The following is a 21,276-nucleotide window of genomic DNA, read 5'->3' as shown; positions in this document are numbered from 1 at the left end:
GATTCTCTATTTCAGATTCATATTAAAAAGATTACAAACTGATCATGGAAATCTGCTTTAGAGGAAAAAAAGCATTCTTGAAAATTCTTCCTGTAAAATCTGACATCCTTAGCAAGTCACAAATTGAAAATACTGAGCATGCACCTTATTCCAAATGTCATTCTTTTTCACTTGAACTCTACCTCTTGTGATATCTACTGTAGATGAGAAGATTGTATTTACCCCTTCTTATCTGATCCATCCAGAAACTGATGCTCCACACTGATAACGTTCATCTGAGGCCCAAGTTGTCCTCCACTGTAATGTGACTTTACCATCTTATGGTTGCAGAACCCTGCTACGCTTAAGCTGTACTATTTTGATAGTATAGTAATACAGAGTTGTACATATTGTTACATTCCTTGAGGAAAAAAAATATAATTATTGTTAAATAAGTTTTATGAAGGGGGTACTTTCGGAATTCCATTTATTTTCTATAACAAGAACCCTCTTTTATAGACTGTCAGGGATATATATTAAAAATGTTAGGGATATTTAATTTATTAAAATAATTTGAAAAGTACGTATTTTTATGCAGTAAAATTTTAAATTGATATAGTTTTTTTATGAATTCTCTAGTTTAAGTTATCTTTCTACATTTTTCTTTGGAGATGCAAACATAAATTAATACCATATTTCAAATGTACTGCCATGTTTAAAAAAAACAAGATTATGTTTCTAAATTATGTAGTTTTATACACAGAATGTGAATGATGTTCAAAGACGTAAACAGAGTTCTGAAGAGCATTATTCTTTGGGGCTATGAAATTCCACTATGTACAGTTTGTAGCCACATAAAAAGCATGTTGAAATGTCTTGTTTCATATTATATACTAAATCTGCAGTAATTTTAGATTTAATCCATTGCATTTTAGAAGAATTTTTTTTTACTCCAAACCAGTTCTTTCTAAAAGTATTTGTAAACATTTCCTAGGCTGAACAAATTCATTTGATGTACTGAAGAAAATTATTCTCCATCTTTGCTTTGGAGTGACAAGAGGTTACCTTTTATCAAAAGAAGGAACAGTACATACAATTGATTTACAGAGGTCTCCTTTTAAAAAGTTCTGTTGTTTCAGTGTTTATTTTGGATACATTAGTGAGTAGTTACAGTTTATTTTCTTCCTTTGTTTAAGAACAAGGTCTTAGTTTGACTCCTTTTTGCAGCAGTATGGAAATTCACACTAACTTTATAGTAGGAACTGAATTTGGCCTCAAGTTAGTGGCCTGCCTTTTTGTTTCAAGGGAGACAACAGTGATCTTAATTGAATCAGAAATTGGGTCAGGAACAGAACGTGGTCTGGATTACAATCAGAGTGGAACTGTTGCAGTAATGATGCTGCTGTTTTCTTAAGAGTCCTTCTGCTTAGGTGTTTATGTGTAAGGACTCAGACATGGGAAGATTTCAGTTAGTCAGAAATGGCCAGGAAAGAGAGGCAGGAATTCCTCCCTTTTAATATGAATGAAGTGCCTGATAGACATTGGAGGGAGGCATCCATGCTGGCTTGGGTATTGTCAGTTGTGCTGTGAACCAGCCTCCTGGAACTGACATCTCACATGCTGGCCAGCTTTCCCTGTGGAAAAAACACTCTGCTACTCCCAACACAGAATCATAGAATCACTTAAATTGGAAAAGATCTTTATTGTCTTTGTAATCAGGACACAGGTACACAAAACCTGTTGCAGGTTCCCTGATCTAGAGCAAGGATGTTGAATTTGTACTTTGAGCAAGGGTCTTCAATTTGCACTTCCCTATTAAAGTTTAGCTGATAGATTTGGGCTCCCTTTTATGATAGGCTTGTAAGGAGCAGGAGCCTAAAGCTGCCTCACTAGCACTGCAAGCACCACTGGATTATAGTGTCAACCTGTCTTCTCTTCTGCCTTGTTGGAGAATTGTGCCGTAGCATCGACAATTCAGTAATATTAACGTTGAAGAACTTAACTACTTGTACGGACTGTTGTAGTTTTGGTTTAGCTATGTTGTCTGGGGACACGGGGAAGACAAGATTTGTACACAGAGCAAGATCTTCTGTTTAGATTGACTGGTGTAAGTTCAAGAAAACTTAGATACCAGTAGGATCATGTTTACTTTTCCTGAATGCATCAGGTGGTGTAAATAAAATGTTACTTGGAAAGCTTGTGCTGCCCATAGAAGCTGTGGGCATAAGCTAAGCACTGGTCACATAAATGGATTTTATTCTTGGATTTGGGAATATGGGTGACTAGGCTCTGAATCCTGTGTGATTCTAGCCTACTGTGGTGCTACAGCCCCATTTGTTTCCTGTATAATGCCCTGCCATCAAATTACTGACATGCAATGGCTTTTTATCACACATCAGCTAGCAAAGGTCTGAGAAAGTATTTCTGTTTTCTTCTCAGCTCTGACTGTGAAAGAATGATGCAAGTTATGTAAACTAGGGTTATTTATTACAATCCAGACTGCAGAAATACATTAGATATTGCAGTTTCTTAATATAATTAGTTTTGCTGACAGTGACCTTTTCCATTTCTACGTGAGTCTGGAAGTTTACTGGTACCATTTATCTAAGAAACCTGTGTGCTTATTCTAAAAGCATCACTGTTCTTGACATTTCACAGTAGTTAAGATAAATCACTACTAATATATTTAAATACATAGAACCTGTACCACATTGATTGCAAGACTGGTTAGTAGTGTACTTAATTTTCAAAAATGTTGAGAAGAAATGATTATCAAAGACAGCAAATTAAACTAGTGTGTGGTAAAATGCGGATTGTTTTCTAAAGATTGATGCATTTTTATTGCATTGTAGTAGCAGGAGTTGAAAATACTCTGGGCTGCTTCAATACTTTCAATGCTCCTGAGCTTATAGGCTCTCTAGATAAATGTGCCACATGAATACAAATTGTATTTCATAGATCCAGGTAAATTCAGAGCTGGTGTAATCAGGTAGATTATTTCTACAGACAGCTATTTTCAGCTTTGTACCTTGAAATTCCAATCCGTGAGTCAGGCTTAAGTGGCGAAGGTCTCCTTCCTGGAAGTATGGTGAAGTAAGACCACCTGGGCTGTTAGGCTCATCAGCCTTTAGCTTGGGTTCTGTTTGGGACTGGGTCTGTAGCAATGGGCCAGTGTCTCCTGCGTGTCTCCATTGTAAGGGACAATATTACCATAAGAGATCTTAAACAGCATCTTAAACCTATTATGTGTTTTGAGGGAGTTTTTCCCTACATGTATTCAATTTCAAGTTACTTTTGTTGTCACCTTAAAAATCCCCTTGAGGCCACTGAATCCTAGTTATCCAATTATGGAAAGTGTTTGAAAAAAACCTGCCCTTATCCTATATTCCTGTTAGCTCCTTCTGATGCTGTTAAAGCTTCTGAAAAGCAAACTTTTGTGAAACCAAAGGCATAGCCAGAAACCTTCATTACCTGGGTAAATGATCTTATACTGGATGCCAGACTGGCTGATGTGAACATTTGCTTTTTTGAGCTGATCAGGATTGCTTGGGACCAAGAAAACACAAGACTGCCAGTATAATCTTGCTTTGCTCATTCAGTGGGTCATCCTACTGAATACTTTGTAAATAATGTGAACAGGATGTGATTAAATTAGAGTATTTCTAAAGCACTGTATAAGGTTTTGAGCTTTTGCAGGCATCTCAGCCGTGTGTTTTCATTGATGGAAAAAATTCCTATGGATATATTTTTTTTGTACTTAAAGATGGCTTAGAAAAATTCATATAGATGTGATTCATGGACCAAGAAAAGACTGGAGTCTTCTGTCATATCACTGCTTGTCTAGCTGTTTTGAAGCAGTTTCTAAATACCTTGAGTCAGGTTAGAGCAAAGCAATTTATACTTTGCCTGTGTGAAACACAGTTCCTTGAATGAGCTGAAGTGTGATTAGTCTTTGGAAAAATTTGGGAACTGTGTACAAGTTTCCTTTGTTTTCTTCCTCCAGGTATATTATAGTTTCAGTAACCTCTGTATTTTGTTGGAAGTATTTGCTCCAGATTAAGTATCCTAGTAGTTTGTAGTTCGTCTCCAACTTGGAAAGTATTATTTTAGTCTCATAACGGAAAAGAAAAATTAAATCCTCTCAAGTCTTGCTTCCCTTAAATATATGAATCCTAGGTTCTACATTTGTTCTTACTAGGAAGGATGTATTCTGAAAAAGCTAGAACAAGTAACTCTAGCTAGAAATGGGGGGAAAAAAAAGTCCTTGTGTTTTAAAATCATCTTTACAATCACCAGCATAAGGCTGAAAAGCTATTAAACAACTGGTGTTTTCAGGCTAGCATTGATTGCTGATGTAAGACACACAGCCCATGGAGACCTGTTGAATTAGTCTTTGAGTGTCACCTTTCACCTTAGTGGTGTATAAAGGGTTTTGCTAAGTTCTGCTGTAAACAATGAACTGCTGGAAATTGAAGCAGCTTAATTTTGAGAATGATGAAGCCTTGTTTCAAGGGGAAAAACGTTGATATCTCTAAAGGGAAGGTACACGGGCCCCAAGTCCATCAATGGTATTGCACCACAGGGCACCAAATATGAAGTATTTTTACTGTTGAACTGAAGTGGAGGATCAGTGATGCTAAGATTCCTGGTTAGGAAAAGGTATACAGTTAGGCTGCAGCTGCCTGCAGGACAGGAGCTTGTGCTGTTATCCAGGAAGGGAGCAGATCCTGACTGGAATCCTTCACCTTCCATGGATCAGCAGTTCACTGCTTTCCTTGTTTAAAGGAGAATATTGCTCAGCATGTGCTGAGAGGGAAACATGAATCTCTTAAAGCCTTAACAGTGGCTGAAACACACAGTACTGTAAGATGCACTGCCAGCATATTTGGTATTTTAAGATAAATTATAGTTTTCCTTAGAGATCAAATTATAGTATTGAAATTGTCTTACTGTAACCAGTTTACTCTTGTGTTGTTTTGGAACCTGAATCCCAGTGCTCATGTTTCATGCTGAACACTGCATTGGAAAGCTGTCATCTTTACTTTCCATAAGTTTGTGATGATCAGTTTCTACTTCTACCTTGTGGACTTCACAGCTGCAGGCATTGTCATGAGCCCACCCCTGTAGCCAAACCAACTTGTATTTTCCTTCCATATTCATTGATTGACCTGCCACTCAGAATGGTGGATGTAGTCATACCCACTGGACTGCTAGAGATTGGGTTTAAAACTTGCTGCTATCTTTGGAAACCTGATATGGGTCATGTTAATTGTGCCTTTCATCACTGTTTCTTCTGTGTGCCAGAGTTGTCCATGTATATTTGAAGTAGTCACTAAAGAAAATCTGTTCTCACAATCTCTTGTAGAAGGAGAGGACAGATCTGTATCTAGAGCCAGTTGTTGCTTTACCATCGCAACTCTATTGATCTGTACTTTCACACAATCCCAAGGCAAGGTATTCCAATATTACTCTTCAATAAAACTGCTTTTTTGGTGTCACTTAAACCCCTCATAATGTAGAGCTTATGCCAGTATGTGCATAGTATCTGCAGTAAGAGTTACGCTACATAGACTTGTTGCAGACTTGTTAAATTTAAGCTACAGAAATGTACAAGTAACTTGTTTTTAGGAATGTACGGCAAAGATATTTGAACAAAATTGCTAACATGTTTACTGTTGTAAATATTTTAATAAAAAAGGACACTTCAAACTTTTTTACACAATTATCTACAATAAAGAGAAATTTACAACCATTTACATACAAAATGTTCTTAATTTTTTCTTTACTGTCAAAATGGCTATAAGGTAGAAACAAAATAAACATTAGGTATGTGAAGTCCTGGTTTTATTTCACTCTGTATTTATAAAAGGAACAAAGCATCTTGGTGAAGTTCCATCCACATGCTAATGAGATCAAATAGAGCATGATGAGAAGTGCAAATGGATACAAAAGAATAGCTGTGTTCTTCAAAAAGGGCAATGCTGAAATAGAAGCAAATATTGAAGCAAGTATAAAGTTGTGCTCTTTAAAAAAGGTGCTTCATGTAGAGTAGCCTTGGGGCAAGGTAGCAATAAAAAATGGCTCTACTCTGCTGTCCTCTTCAGACAGCTCTGCCCTACTAGCCCTACAGTTATCTCAAAATGCCTGGGTGAACTGTTTTACCTAAAACTGTGGTATTAAACTCATTACAGAATTTTTATCTAATGCAAACATCTTCAAGTGGATTTACAGAGGAGCAAGAAAGCTAAGTTGTGGTGCTACCGGTCTAATACAAGAAGGAATTTGGTGAGGTGGAGAATATAAATTCTTTGGTTAAGATGTCCATCTAGCTGAAAACATGAGTTGTTACATTTCTATCATACTTCATTTACCACAAATAAAGAGTTATTTCAAAATTCAGCTAAGGCTCTGCTTTACAAATAATAGGCTAAGATCAAATTAATAACCTGAATATATGATCTACTTTTTAGTCAAACAAATATAAAAGAAGTTGATGTTACTCACCACTGTATCCTAGGAATGTCACATAGATGTAATAGCCAATTGCAATCAGCCATAATGTATTCCCAACAAAATACCCAATGACAGAATCAGATATTATGACATCTGCAAGAGATAACTGCTCTCAGCTGTTTCGATAGTGCACCATTTTGAAGCAGAGATTTCAAAGTATTCTACTTACAGTTGATGAAGAACAGCTGGATAAAATGCAGGATAACTAAAAGAGGGTAGAAAGCATTCAGATGTACATCAAAGGCATATCCCCACTCCACATCATAATCTCTGTTCTGCTGCTTCACTAAGTACTTATTTGAAATGAACCTAAATGAAAAGATATTTGAGCCTGTTGTTAATATGAATCTATAAAGGTGACTGACAAAACATAGGTTTGATGTAGTAAGTCATACGTGATCCCAACTCTCCACCACAAAGTTTCTGCTATGTGGGAATAAAAAAGTACAAGAATCGTGCAGACCAGACTATTGTTAAAATGGTTTTGTTCAAACAATCATCACATCCCTTGCATACTACGGGCAGCTGAAATACCCTGCTGGTAATACAGAAGCAAAACCTCTTTATAAAGAAGAGATCAATGTTACAATTTATCAGTCACAAGCTGCCACTTCTCTCTGTACATACAGGGGGATAACTTCAGTGAAGTGCTCTTACAGGATCAGCACACATCACACAGAGATGGTTTCTTTGATCTCTACAGAACTGATGCACTGCAAGGACAGGAGAAGGGCAGGAGAGTGCTCATAACATGTGCCTATTATTACTGAAAAGATGTACAAGTGCAATGTGCACTGCCTGGTATTACAGGCTACTGACTGAGCGTCAAGGCTCTTTCCTTCCACTTAAGTTCTACTGACATCAGAATATTTATCCCATATAAAGGAGGAACAAGAAATCGATACATGCTCAGAAATGAGACCAGATTTTTCATGGAAGCTTCCTCTGACTTACTCTTTGTGCCAAGGGTGGGGTTGCAAAGAGGCAGAGCCTGGATGCAAGGTGAGGCAAGAAGGAGTTTAGACTGATTAGGAATGGAGGGAGTTTTTGGGAAAAAAGGTGAGCTTGCAGTGGAAGAAGGAAATTGAACCAAACTTGAGCCAGGTGACTGGTATTGAGGCCTGCAGGAAGCTGACTAAAAGACAGAGGAAAACCAGCAGATGCTGAAATCTTCCTGGCTTAGGAGACTGCATCCTGAAGCACAAATTGCTGGAGGCCGGGGACAGGGAGCATTAGTATAAGCTCTTTCCCCAGGCAATGTATGGGTTGCTGTCCCAGACAGGAGCATAGGTCAGGTTGACCTTTCATCTATCACTACGTTTCTTTAAGGCACTTCATTCTCAATTTTGCAATTACAAGCAGGAGTTCCTGATAATAGTCAGGATTTATCCTTTTTCCAATCGCCATCATTTTAAGATGTCAGCTCCACCCCTACAAACTCTTAAATGCTCTTGCTTTCTTAAGTTCTTTGTAAAATAAAAATTCTTTCTTGGTGCCCTACCCTTGATGCAGCACAGAAACAGTGGGTTCCTGTAATTTCATGCTGCAGGACACATTTATGGTGCTGATGAGGTCTGGACTGTAAAATGACCTGCTCCTGTCTCTCTACTTCTGCAAGTCTGTGGACAGTAGAAGATAAAACCGGCAGTACCTGCCAACAAAGCAGAAAGGTGCCAAGCAAAAGACAGAAGAGATGTGGCTGTAGTGGCACTAGCTACAATCTTCAGCAAGAAGCAAGGACCAAGTGTATATGGCCCTGCTTAAACAGAATCATCCTCAGGCTTATACTACTTGACTTCTTCATTCATTATTTTGATTTTTCTTTTTTTAATCACTTTTTTTAAAATTTGGAATTACTGCTGAACATTAACCAGCTCAAGAAGAAAGGAAAAAAGCTGGAATGTTCACCATAATACAGACCTTCTGACCATTTAACCTTGTTGGAAATAGAAAAGAAAGAGATGCATTATTTTTTAAGGTATCATTTTGAAACAATTATTACAACAGCATAAAACCTATACTCAATACTTGAGTGTAAGTTTACCCCAAAGAACCAAGTGTCTCACAAACAGCAGAGGACTCCATGTCTGAACAGCAATACTGAACTCGGCTTCAGAAGTCACTACTTACCACATCAGAGTTGCAATCAGGAGCCCCACGCCTACGCAGTCTATGAATACAACCCAAAGTAGCAGTTTTACTGTTTCAAAAAAGCCCATGTCCAACACAAATCCAAATCCTACAGTAGACACTGAAAGCAGAGAAAGGTCATTAAAATCAGCTGTGGAAATGAAAACATAAGATCTTAAACTGATGGATTTTTTAAGGTATCCTGTTATGAAATCTCCAGTTTCCTTCTTCTTTTTCCCCCAAGATTTTCAGTCTAACAGCTTTTTTCCACAAAAAAATAGATATAATGTAGTTTATTTGTAATATGAACACTCATCTATACTTGGGTTTAATTGTAATGCTGCACCCAAACTATTTTTTAAAAAATTCAGACAATGCTACAATAGGACATTCTTTGTTTTATAAAAGCTCCTTGTTAACCCGAAAAACATGTGCAATTTTATCTCAGTAAAGAGTTTTTGTATTATGAACAGGAATACACACTATTTAATAGAAGGCAACTGAGACAATACTGAATTTGCAGTTCAGTCATTTATACTAGCCACTTTTTTATAGCTTAATTCTGCAATATACAGACTCTCACCAGGGCCTTTATGGTAAAAACAATGTTTTATCCATAATATTCAGTTAAAGCAAATATTCAGTATTTTTAAACAAAAACACTGCCATGTGGGATAAGGTTTTCTTACTGTCTGTAAACTATGCAGTTCAAAACACAACAGAAAATGAGTTGCTGCAATGAAGAGATCAATTCAAGACTACAGAGTACTACTTAAGCCTACTCTAATTTCTACTTCCCACCTTAACTTCAAAAAGGCTAGGCCTTTTTCTTCTGTTCTACTTTGATTAAAAGATCATCCATACAGATCGGTCCTTTTGTGTGTGTGTAATTAGAAGGAAAGTAAACGTTCATCCCTGAATTTTCTCTCCCTCTTCCTTATGCTGTCTGTTCTCCCACACTCACCGCAGAGCCAGATACTGAGTAGCACAAGGAAAGCCGGATCATCTCTTGCCCACTGGTCCTTTGTCTGTTTTCTGTAGTGAAAGTTCCTGTAAACCCTTTGTGGTGAAGTGAACAGGTAAAGCATCTGCCAAAGTGCAAACTCGAAGTCCATCTGTCGGAAGTGGAAGAGCCTCCGGAGGTACTTGTAGCGTTTTGCTCCGGCCGTGTGCCTCGCAGCATCCCTGCGGCTCAGCACACCATTGCCCTGGCTCCCAGAATTAACCAACGTGGTTGGCAGCATCTTGCTAAAGAAGGAATTTCAAATTACGTATTTGATTTTGCACACAATATGGGGCACAAATAAAATAATGCGATGCAGGCCACGGCTGCAATGCTGAAGTGACTAAAACTGAGCACAAGCATAAACAGCAACGTTGGTTGGAGCAAGTCCAGAGGAGGCCATGGAGTTGGTAAGAGGGCTGGAGAACCTCCCTTATGAGGACAGGCCGGGAGAATTGGGGCAGTTCCGTCTTTAGAAGAGAAGGTTGTGTGGAGACCTTCTAGCACCTCCCAATATCAGAAGGGGGAAAACAGGGAAGCTGGGACACTTCACCAGGAACTGCAGTGATGGGACAAGGAGTAACGGGCACAAACTGAAACAGGGGAAATTTAGGTTAGATACAAGGAAGAAATTCTTTACTGTGGAGGGGATGAGGCACTGGCACGGGCTGCCCAGGGCGGCTGTGGGAGTCCCAGCCCCATCAAGGCCAAGCTGGATGGGGCTTACAGCAACCTGGTCTAGTGGGAGGTATCCCTGCCCACGGCGGGCGGCTGGAACCATACGGTCTTTGCGCTCTCTTCCGGCCCTTAGCAGCGTACGACTCCACGCCATAGGAGCGGCCCGGCCGCCGCCGCTGCCGCCCGCCCGGCCGCCCCCTCAGCGGGCCCGCGCGCAGCTGGGCCGAGCCCCGCCCCGCTCGGGGTCTCACCTGCTCCCGGCCCGCGCCGCGACCCCCGCCCCGCCGGCAGCGCCAGCACGGCCGCCCCCGCCGCCTCCGCCGCCTCCGCAGCCCCCGGCGCCGTCCGCGGCGCAGGCGCTCGGTCCCTCCCGAGCCGCCCCGTCCCTTCCTGCCGCCGCCGGAAGCAGCGCCCGGGATGGCGGCGGGCGGCGGCGCGTAGCGCGGGCTCGCCGCCATGCCCAGGTACTACGAGGACAAGGAGGAGGACGGGCGCGCCTGCAGCGGCGTGCGGGAGGACCTGCGGCAGTGCCTGCTGGAGAGCCCCTGCGTCCTGCGGGTGAGCCCGCTGCCCTCCGGCCGGAGACCCGCAGGGCGCCCCTGGGGCCTCTCTCCTCTTGTTTGCGTAGCTTAGGGAATTACCGTTCCAGGGGAGAGCGCAGGTCGCCGTACCGAAGCGAAATCCCTAGTGAACTTCTCTGAAGTCGGAAGTAAAGAATCCTCAAAAGCCCCTTCCAGTTGGCCAGAGCGTGGTGCCAGGGTCGTGGGTCCCATCCCTGTATTGGCCTTCCCTTAAGGGTTGGACTGGATGAGCCTTGTAGCTGCTTTCCGAGTCACAGTATTCCGTGATTCTGTTCTGTGATTGTCAAGTGTTTTGATGTCTCTTTGATGAGCTGTAGAAATCAAATTTTGAATCTTTATTTTTTCATGTATTAGGAAAACAAAAGCCCTAAACAATGCTTGAGGGAAGGACACTGTAGGAGTTTGCAAGTGACATTCTTTGCATGCAAAAGATCAATGGTAAGTGTGCGGTGTTTTCTGCTACTGGCCTGAATGTTTCCTGTCCTTTCCCCCCTCTTTTTAAGAAAAACACATTATTTTACTACGGTGGGTGTCATTAAGCAGAACAGCTCTTGCCTTTGAATCCAGATTAAACTATGGGTATTGTACTCAGTTCTCATGAAGAAGAAGCTACAGAGTAGGAAAAATTGGAAAAAGGCATGTTTAAATTGGATTAGGCTTAGAATGTCACAGGTAAGTGATATAGGTATTTTCACTATTGTTTTTAGTAAAGTTTTGGGTTAAAAAATGTTAGTAGATCAGGTAAAATATATCAAGTAAAAGATACTGGCAAGCTATCTTTTGCCTGTAAGGTCTTTCAAAAACATCTATAAAGAGAACATTTAAATGAAATGAGACATTTACTGTTGAAGCAAGATTATGCATTGAAGTCGTTGAGTCATTAATTTTCTTGGAGTACTAGAATTCATGATAAATAACAGTTTGGCTTTTTATATAATGAACTATCCTGCATGAAAATGACAAGTAATTTTTAAAAATGTAATTAGATAAAGTTTTCTGTATTTTGATAGAAGTTCCATGTCCAAAATGTTTTTGCTTGTGTTTCCATAACATCTAAAACATATTTAAGATGTGGTAAAGATGGTATTAAAACTTTGCAAACATGAGAAGTGCAGGGCTCATTTCAATTTTTTTTTCCGATGAAGAGTGTACAGCTGCAATGGTACTTTAAATTTTTCTTCCATTTTGTATTCATTGTAGGAGCTTTTTGTACTTCTTCTATATGAACCATATTAATCCATAAAGTGACAAATTATTATTTCTGTGTATGGGAAGATGTTGTATATTAAAAGTTTGAAATACCTATATAAAGCTGCAGTAGCAACATATGCATCTCCAGATGATGTGTCTGTATTTTTCTGCCTGTGGATTGTTAAGGGAGCCTGATTAAAGTTTCTAGCTAAATGCCTCCAGTCATGCAGGGACTGGCCTGGCTCTTAAATGATTTTATTTAACTCTTCCAAATTTTAAGATTGATGAGTGTCCTGTTAATTCTGTAAATCTCCGTAATCATGTTCAAACTTGGTATTGATTATAATAGTGAAACTTAAAGAGTGTCCAAAACCAAGTTAGAGACTAAATACAGATATAACTTGCAGTATGCAAAAATCATCTGGGGTTTTGCCTCAATGCTGTTTTCTTTTCAAGGAAAGAGAAAGTCTAATCAGAGGAATAACTTTAGTAAACTTTAGATGTTGAAGTAGGGCCAAAGTTGAAAGTGAAAGCTGCTTGGTTATTGGACAAGCTGTGTCATCATGAGTCTAGCTCTTTACAAATTTTGCTGCAGTTCTGAATTCTGGAAAAGGGTTAGTTAATGGTGGTAAAAGAAACCTCCTCAGTCTAATATCAGAATATGGCTTAGTTGCAATCTGTCACAGCCTCCCTCTTCAAGATAAGTTCAGAAGAATTCTCCCAAGATCACAGTATGTTTTTCTGCTGCATTGGGAAAGAACTTGCAGTTTAGCTTCTATAAGTACTGCACTGTGGCATTTATTTTAGCTTTACCATCATCTTTAACCTTTCATTAAATGCTTTTTCTGTAATTGCCAAGATTAAATGTGCAGATTTTACAAGTTTAATAATGTTTCTGTTTTTACTGATTGGCTTATATTTTTTCCAGAAACTTCGTGTATTTAAGTTACCCCACTCCTCACAGACATTTGTAGTGACTCCTACTTCAACCAGATCTGAATTTTCCTCCTTCACTTTATCAGTTACATTTGCAAAATTATCTAAGCAGATTTACCTTGTTTTTCATGGGTTCCTTGCCATCCTACTATGTTGTTCTATAATTTATATTGTTTATTTCAGAATGCATAGGACACTTACCACATAATTTTAGTTTTGTGTGAAGTTTAAGATTGTATAATCTCTCTTTCATCGGAATCCCTTGTGGCTTGTTGGCTAAATCACTAGTTTTCTTCTGCTTTATTCTGGCCTTTGTTCTGTTGTTACGAAGTGCCAAGGTAGAACAAACACTCTACAATATCTCTTTTGGAAAACACCTGCTCTTAATATATTGTCTTCAATTTTCAGTTGGATACCAGGGCAAGATTCAGAGGAAGGAAGGGATACTGAAGTCCTCGTCAAGAGACCTCACCATGGAGCTTTGGGGTTCATCAACACTCTACACAAAACAGAGACTAAACCAGGAAGATGGTACCTGCTGCATCCTTTCATACAGCATTTTCATGGAAGGTGTCTACTCCTGAGTATTCCAACAGATTAACCTGGATGTGCATTTAAATGCTAAAAAGAAGGCAAGCATAAAGCTGCAAGTTCTGGCCAAAATGGGTACCTGTCATGTACTTGCAATAAAAATGTGAAATTCAGAACAAGCTGCAGAAGTTGTAATTATGTTTTGAAGTTGTCTTTTGTGACTTTACTGTAAATTCTGATAATCTTTTACTATTAGAAATTATACAAGGTATGGAACTGGGAGTTCACTTGATGTGTTGAGGAAGCGTTTCCTTAGTAGATGACCATCTCAGAGGGTTTCTCAGACTAGAGCTATTTTCAGAGATGAGGACTTGACCAAGGTTGTAAAATGTGTGTGCAGGCTGCTTCCTCTCCAGTAGATTGGCTACTCAATAAACCTGTAACAGATGAGAGCAGTGCTGTTTTTCAGTTCCACACTGCTAAGGAAGTGGGATTTATGGGAGTAAGAAGCATTAAATAGTGCTTGAACCATGACTGTGGTAAATGTTAACTGGTTCTGTATAAGACCTGCTTTACCAAAGGAACATTTCCTTTTTCTTCCTTCAGCGTCCCCGCCTCTTTAAGTGTCAAGCCTTTAAGAAATAAATGGTGTTGTAACTCTTACATGTGGAAACTCAACTTCAGACTGAAGTTATTTGTGAAGCAAGATGAGGAAATAGTGAGAAGGAAGAGAGCCATGGTAACTTTTCTTGGCTGAAGTTTATAGCCATGTAATGATACACATTCAGTCTGAACAGATGCATGCTACACTTATTGTGTGTTTCTAAAACTGATGACTTCAGTGAATGAGCACATGTTGACTATTTAATTCTGTCTTCAGCAACTGTTCTGTAATGAGTCAGAGAATGTTTATATTCCATGTATGTGTAGGACTTTATTTTTGCCACCTAAATCAACTCTGATTTCACATTTTTGTGTTCTGTTGATCATGTGGAAGCTAGTTCATTTGTTCAAGTGCTGTAAGCGTCCTCTGTTTTCCACAGCCTACTTAACCCTATTATCTTTTTACATACACTAAAATGATCATTTATGTCCATAAGAATATTTTTAACTTAGCACTCTAATTCCAAAGTATTACTCACAAGCCTTTTCCGGGAGGAAAAACATAAAAAAGGTACTAAAAATAAATATAATGCCAGATGGCAGGTATTTTAATGTCATTTAGAGAGAGGAGTGGCAATAGTATGTGAGGTGGTAATCAAGGATTCTTCCATGGTATGCCCATGGTATACATGGGTTTGTAGGTTAAGTGTTCAAGTGATCTTTATTCCTTTCTCGGCCATAATCACTAAGCCTCTCCTGATGGTCCTAATGGAGCAGAAACATTGCTACATCTTAGACAGACATACTTGTTTCTAGTAATCAGCTTGATCCAGTGGAGACCAAGTGTTAAAATTAAATCCATTGAATATTTATGGTTTAGTAATTAACAGAACACATGTATTATTTGATCCAAAAGAATATTAGTGTCAAAACTTCCTAATGGTTCACTAAACTACCTAGGATGGTATAAAAATACCAGCAGTAGTTTGATACTGATTTGCTCAAGAGACTTGTTCAGTTCCAATATTGTGTAACATAATACTCTGTCTAAAGATAAGTAATTATATAATTGTCTTGGGACTTTGAGCACTGTCCAGCTTGAGAGATATGAATGCTCCTTTGGGAAAAGTAGTTCATTTCATTAATGCCTTAAGTCCTATGCATTTGATTACAGCTTTTTCCCTAAAGCACAAAATTATTTTATTTAAATATATTGATGTTTTTATCTCATGCCTTGTGCTACTTTACTGACTTTTACTAAAAAAAAGACATGTTTCTATTCTTTGGTAGATTTTGCAAGATGAGATCTATGAAATTGGGTTGTTGAGGGCCAATGGTTGGCATGGTGCTAAAAGGCTAATACTAGTTTCAGAACCCCAAATATAAGCAGTGCTAATAATTTGTACTGAATAAAGAATAGAGTTTGCAAAGACCTCACTGCTGCTTTTGTTCTTCTCATTTGTTTTCCATGATGGAGAGTCAGAGGGTGCTAAATGCTGTCAAGATTGACGTCGCCGTCTGTGGCTCTGAGTGTTAGGACCTGTCTGTGTTACAACATCCTCTTCCAGCAATTAAAATGTTCTCTCTGTGGTCCAGTCCTCCAAACAGTTGTATTTACAGAGCTGTAAACACATCCTGCAGAGCTGCTCACATGTTTATGATGATAAAAAATAGGCTGTGGTTATTTACTCTGAAAATTCTTTAGGCTGTTAACTGTTCTTTCAAGTTAGTACAGAGCGATAAGCATATGAGTCTGTTTAACAAAGGCCCATGTGCATGTATGTTGAAAAGTGAGGGAAAAGCCTTGGTATTTAAAAAGTATCACGCATTTAGTATTTAAGATGTGCCTCTCAGAAGGAGACAAAATACAAAGTATCTCTAAAAAACCCTTTTGAAATATTTTCTGCACCTGGACTGGGTGCATTTGTATTCTAAAGAGCTTCATTATTCACTGGGTGGCATAAGGAATTGGTTGTCCAGTCTTTCTTCACTTCTTAAAGTTTCTGGTAGCAGGTTGGATGAGATGCTTTTTTCCAAAGAAAACATTTAAAATTACATGTTTTCAGTGAAAGCCTGGAACAAACTAGGTTGACACCTTCTACTCACAAGAGCAGCATTAAATGAAGTCATCATCTAAAAATGCAGCCACAGAATGTAGGTGGTAAGCAGTATTTGTTGTTCAAGCCTGTGGTTAGAAAATTTACAAATACAGAGCTCTGGCAGCTTTGTTAACATGATGAATTTTATGCTGCCTTGATATATGGCCATTTAGAATCTAAATACATTTAGAATGTATTTATTGTAAATATGTGTCTTGTCTAAAGCTGAAGAGCACAACAGCTTAATTCCAGTCATAAGTTGTAGTTGACAGAATAATAACCAGACACCTTAAGATCCTTTCTCATTTTTCTTTTTCCAAATCTACTTGCTGAATTTTCTGGTTTTATTGCAGATATCTTCAGAAAATCATTAACCAGTTATTTCTGTAAGTGGCACATTTCACAATGACTTGGTTGACAGTTTGTAGAAAATTCTGTGAACATAGAGAGCAGCTTCTTGAAGTGGACTATGCTTTATTTTCAGGATTTGCAGTAGGTTAATTTATAATGTTCTTGAACACTGAAAGTGGAAGAAGCAACAAGGTTAGCATTTTAACAGTTGCTTAATTAGGTAGTAGAAGGTAATGTGTTTCAAGTAATAATGTATTTTAGTAGCTGAACATTGGAAATATATTTTTATGTCAAGCTGAGATTGGTGTGTCTTGATGGAGGCTTTCATATGCAATATTCTTTCTTGGCTGGCCTGTAGGTACTAATGGGCTGCAGTGAAATGGAATGGAATAATTTCCCTAAAGATATTTTAGTAACAGAGGAAATAATACAAGTAAATCTCTGTGACCTAGAACAAGATTTTTTAAATCTGCAGTATTGCTACTATTGCTTTAAAAGGAGCTACGGAAAAATAGCAAAGCAGAAATTGGATTGGAATTCATAAGTTCTAATGATAAACTGTGCTACTGTAAAATTGTATTGTGTTGTCTTTCATTACCACTCAAAGGAAGAGGAATATGAACTTTCCCCAGTCAATTTCTGACAGGAACTTCAGAGGCTCTTTTGGTAGGGAAAGTTTTGAAGTCTTTCCGAGGTCACAAAGGTCTAATATTTATTAGCTGTTTTCTCAAGCTGTTTTGGTTCTGAAGCAGCTGGACCTCACCAACAGTCATAGCAGGATGATTTCTGGGATTCTTAGTGGGAAGAAATCTGTTACAGGTTGCTGGATTGTTGGCATGGTGAGGAAGATGAGACTTAATAGTGTGTTGAGGGGATTGATAATTGGATGTTTAAAAATTTGTGTTGGTCAATTTATGGGCAAAAACTCCATAAAGCCCTTTATCAGCTGAGATGGGAGATTCAGGTCCCTTCCTGCTTTATATTAGTAGTTAAGGTAACAGTATGACACCTTTCATCTAGTCTGAACTTCTGTGAAGCTTTTTATGCCAGAAAAAGCATCAGGTCTTGAAAATGGTATAAAATCTGATTGTTTTCTCTTGATGGAATATTTCAATAGCTAGTAATCCCTCTGTAGAAAGAGCATGTGTGTATTGTGATTACAATTTGACTTCAGTTTTCACTTCTTGGAGAAGAGGAAGGGATGGCTCTGCAAAAAGGTGAGTAGTATCTTACATTGTCCTGCTGAAATGCATTTGAACGTTTAAAAAAAAAAAGGCAACGGAATGTATGGGTTGACTTCCTAAAATCTTATGTTATACCTGCCTTCCTTAGTCCCATCACACAATTTGCAATCTTCTTCTAGGAAGGAGATAAATCTCTATTACTGTTTTTTGCATTGATCTCTGTACAGGTAAAATCCCTGCTTTCTTTGTACACTATTGATTGTGCTTCCAGGGTGAGTGTCACATTTTGTCACTTAACACACCACGCTAAGTTGAGATCTTGTGCTCAATCCCCTGTCCCTTATGACCTTGATCCCTTTTTCAGAGTCAGTAGTTTTTCACTGTGATGTTTTCCCGGTGTATGGCATGTTTTCCCCGGGTATAGCTATGTGTTCTTTTCCTGGATGTGTAACCTGAGATGTGGGTATTGAAGAATAATAGAAGTTTTGAACAGCATGCTTTATCATTTGTTGCAGAACTTCTGTGTGATGGCCCAGTTCTTTTGTTCATCAGTGTCAGCTGTTGGGTTGTCCACAAATACAATTGGCAGTGAGTTTATGCATACATACATACCTTTGAAGAAAATGTGAAGTAATCTTAAACCTGGTAATGGTCCCAGAGCAGTTCTCTAAGTACTCTACTGAAATACAATTCCCCTCTATTTGTGAGGTATTGTTACATATAGATTAGGAAAACATAATTAAAAAAAAAATAGGTAAATGGAAAACCTCTCTAGCATATCCATTCCTACCCTGCTGGGTTTTCTTGTATTTTGCCCAGGGCAATTCAGACTGCTCTGCCTACAAATAATATGGTGACTCTCCACATCCTCCAACACTGGTGCAACATAAGGCCCTTGTGGTCCTTTGGGCTTTAGTGCTGTTTCAATTCCCTAATACTAAATGAATATCAATAGCAAACATTGTTCTTCCAGAGTCCTTGGTGGGGAGCTGTCCAAATCTGCTGTTTAAAAAGGTTGTACTTTGATGATGATTAATAATGTCATCAGCTGCAAATAAACTCTTGATTTTTTTTTTTCTGATTTTTTTTTTTAATTTGAAAGGTGCTAGTGACAATGTCTACTTGCTTTCCAGCTTGTTTTCACCAAGTTAGTTTGGTATGCAGAGGAACTCTTATTTTCTGTCTCTCTGTTAAAGAATGTGGCAGGGTTCATTAGCTTTATGCTAAACCATAGGCAAAGGTAAAAAAAAATTATGTATGTTTGACTATGCATTGAAAACATCTCTATAAGTTCTGTGTGATTTTGAAACACGGAGCCCTTCATGGAATTTCACCAACAACATGCAAAAAGAAAAATGAAAAATTCAAGCTGCCTCTGCTGGCATCTCTATCCCAATTCAGATTATACTGGGGACTTCAGCTGGCATCTTCCAGCATGAGGGATCTGCAACAGGCAAATTAAAATTCTTACACTAGAGGGGTGTTGGGACTGACTCAGCTGCTTCTTGGCAGCAGTCCTCTTCAGGTCATACCCAGTTAGCTGGAAGCATCCAGACGAGTGTGTCTGTGTCTCACTGATTCCCCACTTCAGAGTCTTTCCTCTACATCAGAGCCCCTCACCTCCCTCTTGGGAGTTCCCACAAGGTAGCTTATTAGTAACCTGTGTTCTTGGCTTTTGTGCACCATGTGAAAATAACAGAATGAGCCAGAGCTGGACTGTGACCTCTTCCTACATTCTTTCAAATTATTCTTAACATTGCTTGAGCACGATAAATCCCTCATTGATAGTAGCAGGGTACAAAAGTTGGTTAAGAAATGGAGCTCAGCCTCCAGCCACACAGCAATTTCACCACATGTGAGTGAGACAGTTGTCAAACAACTTCAGGTGTGGAGGATGGATGGATGGACGCATGGAGGAAACATGCTAAAATGTATCAATATGAGCAGCAAGACTAGGGAAGTAATTCTCTTGTACTCCACATAGGTGAGGCCACACCTTGAGTACTGTGTCCAGTTTTGGGCCCCTCAATTCAAGAAAAACAATGAGGTGCTGGAGCATGTCCAGAGAAGGGCAGTGGAGCTGGAGAAGGGGCCGGAGCACAAGTCCTATGACGAGGAGCTCAGGGAGATGTGGCTGTTAGGCCTGGAGAAAAGAGGACTCAGGGGAACCTTAGTGCTCTCTACAACCACATGGAAGGAGGCTGTAGCTGCGTGGGGGTCCGCCTCTACCCCCAGGCAACCAGCGACAGGACAAAAGGACGTAGTGGGTAAGCTGGGCTTGGGGAAATTTAATTTGGACGTTAGGAAGAATTCCTTCTACCTCCGATGCTTAACTGCAGATGAAGAGAATCCTCGTTTCTGTATTACTGAATCTTCCGGAGCCGGAGGTGATACCCTGGCTCGGGCGACCGGCGGGGCCAGCCCGAAGCGCTCCGGCGCCGGCGGTGCCGGCCGGGCCGAGGCCGCAGGGGGCCGGGCCGCGGCCGGGGCGGGGCCGCCGCTCCCGGCGCCGTCAGAGCGGGCGGGCGCCGGAGCCGCTGCGGGCGCGGGCCGGTGGCTGCCGCGGGGCGGTGCCCGGCCGGCCGCGGCTGCGGAGGTGAGCGGCGGGCGCCGGCCGGGCGGCCGCGGAGCGGGGGGCAGCGGGAGAAGGTGCGGGGCGGGGGGCAGCGGGAGAAGGTGCGGGGCGGGCGCCGAGCGCGGCGGGGTTTGCCGCGGCGGGCGGCGGCTCCGCGCCGGGCGCGCACGGCCGAGCCCCCATCTTGGCAGGGCCCGGCTCGGCCGCCGGCGCTGTCACCGCCAGCGCTGCCGGCGCTGCCCGTGCGCGCCTGGCGCTCGCCGCGGCTCGCCCCGAGCCGTGCCGGGCTGCGGCGAGCGCCTCAACAGCGCGTGTGCGAGGGACAGCGCGGAGACAGCGCGGGGACAGCGCGGAGACAGCGCGGGGACAGCGTGTGTGCGAGGGACAGCGCGGAGACAGCGCGGAGACAGCGCGTGTGCGAGGGACAGAGCGGGGACAGCGCGGGGACAGCGTGTGTGCGAGGGACAGCGCGGAGACAGCGCGTGTGTAAGGGACAGCGCGGAGATAGCGCGTGTGTAAGGGACAGCGCGGAGACAGCGCGTGTGTAAGGGACAGCGCGGAGACAGCGTGTGTGCGAGGGACAGCGCGGAAACAGCGTGTGTGTAAGGGACAGCGCGGAGCTAGCCGCCTCCGGGGGGACGCGGGAGCGAGACAGCGAACACAGGGATGATGGTTAACCTCCCCTGATTTATTAAAGGTTGGGGTTCACGATTCCTTTCCCGTGTTGAGAAGCCTTAAAAGGAAGCAGATTGTGTGTTTATTTGGTGCATATTTCAGATTTTTGCCCGTTTATTGAGCTGGAATATGGTTGTGAAATATGGTAGAAATGCCTTTGCAGTACTGATGCACGATCATCCGTCTTATGTGGGTTTGGCCAGCAGCGTTAAGAATGAACTGGAAGCTTTATTCCAGTGGCATACAT

The 21,276-nt window shown here is 40.8% G+C and overlaps 4 protein-coding genes across 7 annotated transcripts in view; 3 read left to right on the top strand and 1 right to left on the bottom strand.

The window, feature by feature from the left end:
* The window catches only part of MGAT4A (alpha-1,3-mannosyl-glycoprotein 4-beta-N-acetylglucosaminyltransferase A), a 77,600-nt gene extending 71,869 nt beyond the window's left edge, over positions 1-5,731 (top strand). The window contains exon 16 of the mRNA XM_021546685.3: positions 16-5,731. Within this exon, the coding sequence (XP_021402360.1) occupies positions 16-42 (27 nt within the window). The 3' untranslated portion in view covers positions 43-5,731. The remainder of the gene's footprint in view (positions 1-15) is intronic.
* On the bottom strand, positions 5,648-10,616 carry UNC50 (unc-50 inner nuclear membrane RNA binding protein). Its single transcript, XM_021546687.3, has 6 exons — positions 10,555-10,616; positions 9,587-9,870; positions 8,623-8,743; positions 6,662-6,801; positions 6,484-6,585; positions 5,648-5,960 (listed from the first exon to the last, which is right to left on the bottom strand). The coding sequence occupies exons 2-6, from the start codon at positions 9,864-9,866 to the stop codon at positions 5,824-5,826; spliced, it is 780 nt and encodes a 259-aa protein (XP_021402362.1). The 5' UTR covers positions 9,867-9,870; positions 10,555-10,616; the 3' UTR covers positions 5,648-5,823.
* A 72-nt stretch (positions 10,617-10,688) lies between these two features.
* Positions 10,689-15,582, top strand: COA5 (cytochrome c oxidase assembly factor 5). Its single transcript, XM_021546688.3, has 3 exons — positions 10,689-10,861; positions 11,239-11,322; positions 13,420-15,582. Exons 1-3 carry the CDS (start codon positions 10,760-10,762, stop codon positions 13,459-13,461), a joined length of 228 nt encoding a protein of 75 aa, XP_021402363.1. The 5' UTR covers positions 10,689-10,759; the 3' UTR covers positions 13,462-15,582.
* A 4,718-nt stretch (positions 15,583-20,300) lies between these two features.
* Positions 20,301-21,276, top strand: part of INPP4A (inositol polyphosphate-4-phosphatase type I A) — a 107,756-nt gene continuing 106,780 nt past the window's right edge. For 2 of the 4 annotated variants that reach the window (XM_077781531.1, XM_077781530.1), the window contains exon 1: positions 20,301-20,375. The gene's annotated coding sequence lies outside the window, so the exon portion shown is untranslated. The remainder of the gene's footprint in view (positions 20,376-21,276) is intronic. The other 2 variants (XM_021546602.3, XM_077781533.1) reach the window with 2 other exon arrangements.

This window comes from Lonchura striata, chromosome 2 (genome assembly GCF_046129695.1).
Source record: "Lonchura striata isolate bLonStr1 chromosome 2, bLonStr1.mat, whole genome shotgun sequence".
Taxonomy (NCBI): Eukaryota; Metazoa; Chordata; class Aves; order Passeriformes; family Estrildidae; genus Lonchura; species Lonchura striata.
The sequence above is the reverse complement of the archived record's forward strand: the minus strand, read 5'-3'. Positions and strand labels throughout refer to the sequence as shown.

What these genes read in the sequence shown, in the direction of transcription:
- UNC50 (XM_021546687.3), bottom strand. Translation starts at nt 9,866, where the DNA reads ATGCTGCCAACCACGTTGGTTAATTCTGGGAGCCAGGGCAATGGTGTG. An exon ending in ACTCAGTATCTGGCTCTGCG is followed by an intron (nt 8,744 to 9,586) that starts GTGAGTGTGGGA and finishes CTCTGCTTTCAG; the next exon opens with TGTCTACTGTAGGATTTGGA. An exon ending in CCAGCTGTTCTTCATCAACT is followed by an intron (nt 6,586 to 6,661) that starts GTAAGTAGAATA and finishes TATCTCTTGCAG; the next exon opens with ATGTCATAATATCTGATTCT.
- COA5 (XM_021546688.3), top strand. Translation starts at nt 10,760, where the DNA reads ATGCCCAGGTACTACGAGGACAAGGAGGAGGACGGGCGCGCCTGCAGC. An exon ending in AGAGCCCCTGCGTCCTGCGG is followed by an intron (nt 10,862 to 11,238) that starts GTGAGCCCGCTG and finishes TTCATGTATTAG; the next exon opens with GAAAACAAAAGCCCTAAACA. An exon ending in TTGCATGCAAAAGATCAATG is followed by an intron (nt 11,323 to 13,419) that starts GTAAGTGTGCGG and finishes TTCAATTTTCAG; the next exon opens with TTGGATACCAGGGCAAGATT.